Source organism: Postia placenta (genome assembly GCF_002117355.1).
Source record: "Postia placenta MAD-698-R-SB12 unplaced genomic scaffold POSPLAscaffold_42, whole genome shotgun sequence".
NCBI classification, from domain to species: domain Eukaryota; kingdom Fungi; phylum Basidiomycota; class Agaricomycetes; order Polyporales; family Adustoporiaceae; genus Rhodonia; species Rhodonia placenta.
In genome coordinates this window covers 1-6,374 of record NW_020169873.1, presented here as the reverse complement: position 1 = coordinate 6,374, position 6,374 = coordinate 1, and the positions used below count along the sequence as shown (strand labels likewise).

Sequence of the window (6,374 nt, the reverse complement as noted above, 5' to 3'; positions counted from 1 at the left end):
TAGATACTCAGCCTCTTAAACGAGTTTTGTATCAAAGAAATAACTATTATTAATAATATTTATATTTTTAATATAAATAAGTATCATTATTAAAATAGTATTCTTTATTAGCTTAATTCTTTTAAAGAACTTTTTAATTAAAGTAATAATTTAAAAAATTAAATTAATTTTTTAATTACCTTCAAATACACTACAACAATAGAACTGTTTCTCCTAACGGCAAGTTCAGAATGGTTATAAATTCATTTCATTGTGAGTATTATAATGCAATAAGACAACCCCGCTTCCCTCCCTCGCTCCATTTACTTTGTTGTTTCTTTCCCCTCCCCTCTTCCCTCGCTCGCGCCATCGCTCGCTCGCGCCTAGCGGCAGCCTAGCGGCAGGCAGGGATAGGGGTAAGGAGCGGGCTTGTTTAGGGGGCGGGGATATCATGAAGATCACCTTATAAGGCAAAGCGCAATATATATTAAAGATATTTAAAGTAAAATTAAATTAAATAATAATTTGTATAGAAATATCTCAACTTTACAAAGATTTCACTTTATCTCCGCCAACTGGCGGAGGGCTAATGTATAGATAATTTTAAATTTCTATTTTCCAAATTTTATTTTTACTAAAAGAAGTATATAATAAAACGAACATGTTGAAATTGGTAAACAATCTCCTCTTAAGCAGGAGTGGAAGTAATTCCTTAAGAGTTCGAGTCTCTTTGTTCGTATATTTGTTTCAACGATAGTGTACCCCCTATTTTCCTCTCCTTTCCTTTTTTTATTGTTACAAACAAAAGGACAAAAAGGAGTCCAGCAGGCTGGCGCCAGGCAGCGCAGCGGAGGGGTAAAAAGTAAAGATATATATAGAATATAGGAAAGAAATAAAATAAAATTTAAGTGATAAGGTGTAAAGGCATGCACAACAGTCTCATGACCTGTTAGGTTGGGTTCGAATCCCAATTTCGCTAAAATTAAAGGAGCTCTCCCCGAGCCTCTGCTAGCTCTCCGCTATCTATTTAAAATAGTAGAGGGTAGGCGGGATGGGGGTAAGCCTAATCAAGTAAGCGTTTCTACAACTTGGCGTTAAATAATAGATACGGTATAAGAGAGGGCTATAACATAAATAAATAAAAATAAATATTAAAAAGCCTCCCAAGTCTAGTATACCGAGTCCATTATAGCTAGGAAATAAAATAGGGAGTAAAAACTAATTAAATGAAAATGAATTTAGGAAAATTTAATTACGTATATGGGCTTAAAAGTGAATAATAGCCAGCAATGATAAACAACCGTTTAATATAAGATTTTAATAATTTAAATAAAAATAAATAAATAATTATAATTTAAATTAAATTATTTATTAAAAAAATATATTTTAATATTATGAGTTACTGGCTCTCCTCTACTAATGCTAAAGAGATAGGTACGCTTTATCTAATTTTTGCAGTATTTGCTGGTATGATAGGTACTGCTTTTTCTGTTTTAATTAGATTAGAATTATCTAGTCCTGGAGTTCAAATATTACAAGGTGATCACCAATTATTTAACGTTATAATAACTGCACATGCATTTGTTATGATTTTCTTCATGGTCAAAATTTTTAATAAAGTAATTTACAAAAACTTGATTTATTTACATCAACTCCTTTTTGTTATTTTAAGTATTATTTATAGTACCCTTAATAGAAACATAAGTACAGATTCTAAAATAAATTCCAAAGAATATAAAGAATATAATCCTAAAAAATTTGAAATATTAGATCCTTTTCATAATAGATCTAAAATAGCAGATGTTGCAAAAGGGGCTAAAGGGGTTTATATTTTTACCGTTTGCGAAGAGTTATCTAATCATAATATAAGTTATGTTGGTAGTTCAATAAATCTATATAACAGGGTTTGTTCTTATTTTATGCCTTCTATTTTAGCCAAAGCTGATCGAAGGGTCCTTAGATATTTTAATAAATATGGATTTAATAATGTTAAACTTACTCTTTTTATATTAGATTCTAATTCAACATGGGAGCAGGTCCTAGAATTAGAACAATATTACATTGATTCTTTATCACCTAATCTTAACGTTGACTTAGTAGCAGGTGGTTATAATGGTTATCATTATCCTATGTCTCAAGCAGCAAGAGATGCTCTTCGAAAAATACGAGGTACACCTATTTATATTTATGATAATACAACAAAATCACTTATTTTTATATCTGATTCTAAAGAATGGTTATATAGCAATATTGGTATTCATCATATTTCCCTAAATAATTGTATTATAGATGGAAAATTATATCTTAATAGATTTTTGTTTTCTATGGATATTATATCTGAATTGCCTTATGAATCAATATTAACTTCCGAAGATTTAGTTTTATTAATAAATACTGTTAGATCTAAATATAAACCAAATCAACCTAAGAGTAAAAAAGTCTTGGCTGAAAATATACTGAATCCTAACTTAAATTGTACATTTTCAAGTATAGGAGAATTAGCTAAACATTTGAAAGGAGATAAATCTACAATTAGAAAATATATTTTAGGTAGATCTGAAGGTTTATATCGAAAACAATGGAAATTTACGATACTTAATTTTAGTGGACCTTAATGGTTTCTATTTTTAATTATTAAGGTTAAATATTTCATAAGGAATATTTATGGGAATAAATAACGGATACTTAAATTACTTTATTAAATTAAGGCATGGCCGGGTTTTATAGTAATATAAATCTTACTTCTCGCTGTATGCTGGAATATCCTTAGAGTATTACTAACTAAGTCTACTTAAAGGTAGAAAAAAGTAACATAGTAATAATTGGACAATCAGCAGGAAACCAAAGTAATATAAAATAGAAGGTCCTAAATAAATTCTATTTATACTATAAGTAGGATCCTCAGAGACTACACGCGAGATATCCCTTTAAAGGGATAAAGATATAGTCCATCCCTATTTAGAAATTTATAGGTAACTAGTATGCCTGCTTTAGTTGGAGGATTTGGTAATTATTTACTACCAGTTCAAGTGGGAGCCCCTGATCGTTTTAAAAATAATGTACGATGGTTAAGTTTATTACATAATTCCCTCCCTGACCCTTACCCATCTACCAACAAGAGTGGATTGGTGGCGCCCCCTAGCGGGAGGGGAGGGAAGAAAATGCATGGACGGCCAACATCGAATATTAAGTATTATTTAGCAGGATTATGGGAAGGAGATGGGCATATTTGGATCCCTAAGACTATTAAATCCCCTAGTGGAAAAAAATATACTCCTCATTTTGCTATTTCATTTGCTGAATCGGAATACCCTTTAGTTTTAGAATTAAAAGTTTTAATTGGGGGTTCGATTCGACATAAAGTGGAAAATCACGCTTACGTTCTTACAATCACTTCAATACCAGGATTAATTAATATTATTAATTTAATCAATGGTTGTTTGAGAACTCCAAAATTAACCCGATTTAATGATATGATATACTGGATTAATCGAGCTACCGGAAGTTCTATACCTACACATAATGTAGATAATAGTAATTTACTTAATAATGCTTGGTTAGCTGGTTTTATTGAAGCTGATGGTTCATTTGACATTCGAGTTTCTCAAACTAGTGGAGGATCTTCTAAAAATCGGGTGAGTGCTCGATTGCGATTAGAACAACGGAAAGTACACCCTGATACAGGAATATCTTATTTTGATATTATAACATCTATTGCTACAACACTTGGTGTTTCACTTAATTTGTCTACACATAATGGTAATGTAGAATACTTCTTAGTTAGTGCTTCAAGTACAAAATCACGAAGTATTATTGTTAATTACTTTACACAGTTCCCTTTATTTTCTAGCAAACGGCTTAATTATTTAGATTGGTTAGCTTGCCATTATTTAATTGTCAACAATAACCATCTTACACCAGAAGGCCGAGCCCTAGCTTTAAAATTAAAATCAGGTATGAATAGCAAACGAACCCTTTTTAAATGGGATCATTTAGAATCACTCAAATCTTACTAATTACTTAATTAAATCATTATTACCAGACAGTCCTCTATTTCTCTAACCTCTTTCCCCCCTTCATAAATATTGGTTGAGTTCAACTCTAATCGATGCGATATTCTGTCTAGCCCTTTCCCTTTACTTAAGCGCTTAGCGAGGGAAGGGAGTGCTTTTTTACCTTTTTTTATTTATTTATTTATTTTAAAAAAAGGAGGAGAGGTGGTGGAAGACAAAAAATGAAGATAATAGGGTATCGGGTGAATTGCAAAAATCTTCTAATTACTAGAACAATTTGCAGCTAAGCTTAGATCAGTGCTTAAAAATTTATTTTTAAATGATCTATGAAAGTTCAACGACTAATCGGTGAGTAGCACTAACAATACTCCGGACACGAGCGCCCGACTTGTAACGTTCACAAGATGACATAGTATAAACTTATTAGTAATAATAAGAAGGGAGAGTTAAATGCTCTTCCGATAATAACATTGATGGCAAACACAAAAAATGTTAATCTCTCCCAAAAACCAAGAGTCGATGCCAAATGGTTAAGTTTAGTTCGAAAATATTCAACTGGTTCTAATTCACACAAACCTCAACGAAGTCCTATAATTAATTACACCGCGGCGCAAGCCGCTTTAGCTCATTATTTATCTGGATTAATAGAAGGAGACGGTTATATATCTATTACAAAAGAAGATAGAGTTATACTAGGTATCACTTTTAATCTTAAAGATAAACCTTTAGCTGAAAAACTATTAAGTTATTTAGGAAAAGGATCTATCGCCAAAAGAAAAACTAATTGTATAGAATTAAGATTTTCGCACAAACAAACTTTATGTAAAATCATTGAACTTATTAACGGAAAGTTTAGAACTCCTAAAATAGATCAATTATATAAATTAATTGATTGGATGAATAAAAAACATTCTATGAACATAACTAAATTACCTCTTAATGATAGTCCTATCTTAAACGATAGTTGGTTCTCAGGTTTTATAGATGCGGATGGTAATTTTTATATTAGAAATTCTTTAAAACAAATAATTTGTAAATTTAATTTAGAACAAAGGATGATTTATCCTAAAACCAATGAAAATTATAATTCAATATTAAACAAAATTTGTTTAGCTTTAAATGTCAAATTACATATTAGAGAAAGAATAAGTAAGAAAAATTCTTATTATATTATTAGAGTTGAAAACCAAAATGCTATCAAATTATTAATTGGTTATTTAGATGTTTATCCTTTATTAAGTAGCAAACATTTAGATTTTTTAAATTGGAAAATTGTTTTTAATGAAATAATTAATAAAAATCATAAGACCGTTGAAGGAAGAAAATTAGTTTCTTTACAGAAAAGCCAAATGAATAATAGTAGAACATCTTTCAATTGGGAGCATTTAAATAATTTATAATGCCGTTTGTCTTAGTAATAAGACTTATTATTACTTAGCTATATGCATGGAATTCCTCAAAGCATTTGTTTTAACAAAGAGAACAGGTATTTAATACACTTAATTTAATCATCTTTTGATTAGCAGTTGTTTTAACGACTTATTATTAGTAAAAATTTAAATACACAAGGGGAGGTTATGCAGGAAACCAAAGGAAAATTTTTATTTCTTAGTAGGATCCTCAGAGACTTTAATATAATTTTTTCTAGTACAAATATTATATTAGGAATGTATAGTTTTATACATTAATACGCTAGGCTCCAATTTGCTAATTATACTAGATAATCAGATAAAAACAAATTGGATGAAGACATAGTCCAAATAGGTAAGAAATTACTTATGCAAAAAGATTCCCTAGATTAAACAATATATCATTTTGGCTATTACCACCTGCATTAATTTTATTATTATTAAGTTCACTAGTTGAAAATGGAGCTGGTACATGACCTGTGCCAGAGTAGTAAGTAATTACTATTAAAAACTTCACTATATGCTGGAAATACCTAAAGCCTTTAGGTACTATATAATTTTAATAATTCTATAAGTAAAAATTTTAAAGGATACTACAATGGGCAATCAGCAGAAACCAAAATTTACTTATGGCAAGCATAAAAGTAGGATCCTCAGAGACTAAACGTGAAGCTCCTAGTCTTTTTTAATTAAAAAAGAAGAATAAGAGGATGAAGATATAGTCCAATATACATATGAAAGTATATATTTAGTATAGATATGACTTTTACTTCGTGGCTAGGTCATTGAAGTAAAAGATTTAAGTCTTCCTTAAATTCCTCTTCATCTAACGACTCTTCTGATAATTATTTAGGTAGTTATTTGGCAGGGTTAATTGAAGGTGATGGATCAATTATTGTTCCAAAAACAATTAGGAATCAAAAAGGTAAAATGCTTTACCCTGTAGTAAAAATCACTTTTTGTGTTTTTTTTT

General features: G+C 29.9%; 4 protein-coding genes and 2 pseudogenes across 6 annotated transcripts; all 6 read left to right on the top strand.

Moving 5' to 3' along the window:
• Positions 1 to 634: 634 nt before the first annotated feature.
• On the top strand, positions 635 to 718 carry POSPLADRAFT_t180 (annotated as a pseudogene). Its single transcript has one exon. The product of its transcript is annotated as a tRNA-OTHER (tRNA).
• A 168-nt stretch (positions 719 to 886) lies between these two features.
• POSPLADRAFT_t181 lies at positions 887 to 958 on the top strand (annotated as a pseudogene). Its single transcript has one exon. The product of its transcript is annotated as a tRNA-OTHER (tRNA).
• A 415-nt stretch (positions 959 to 1,373) lies between these two features.
• On the top strand, positions 1,374 to 1,550 carry POSPLADRAFT_1161135 (hypothetical protein; the record flags this gene model as incomplete). The annotated part of the gene is made up of 1 exon (XM_024487650.1): positions 1,374 to 1,550. A coding segment is annotated over one exon (177 nt), but the record flags the coding sequence as incomplete, so codon positions are not given.
• Positions 1,551 to 1,577: 27 nt separating this feature from the next.
• On the top strand, positions 1,578 to 2,594 carry POSPLADRAFT_1161136 (hypothetical protein; the record flags this gene model as incomplete). The annotated part of the gene is made up of 1 exon (XM_024487651.1): positions 1,578 to 2,594. One exon carries the CDS (start codon positions 1,578 to 1,580, stop codon positions 2,592 to 2,594), a length of 1,017 nt encoding a protein of 338 aa, XP_024332859.1.
• Positions 2,595 to 3,140: 546 nt separating this feature from the next.
• On the top strand, positions 3,141 to 3,995 carry POSPLADRAFT_1161144 (hypothetical protein; the record flags this gene model as incomplete). Its single annotated transcript, XM_024487653.1, has 1 exon — positions 3,141 to 3,995. One exon carries the CDS (start codon positions 3,141 to 3,143, stop codon positions 3,993 to 3,995), a length of 855 nt encoding a protein of 284 aa, XP_024332858.1.
• A 470-nt stretch (positions 3,996 to 4,465) lies between these two features.
• Positions 4,466 to 5,392, top strand: POSPLADRAFT_1161140 (hypothetical protein; the record flags this gene model as incomplete). Its single annotated transcript, XM_024487652.1, has 1 exon — positions 4,466 to 5,392. The coding sequence occupies one exon, from the start codon at positions 4,466 to 4,468 to the stop codon at positions 5,390 to 5,392; it is 927 nt and encodes a 308-aa protein (XP_024332857.1).
• Between the last annotated feature and the right edge of the window lie 982 nt (positions 5,393 to 6,374).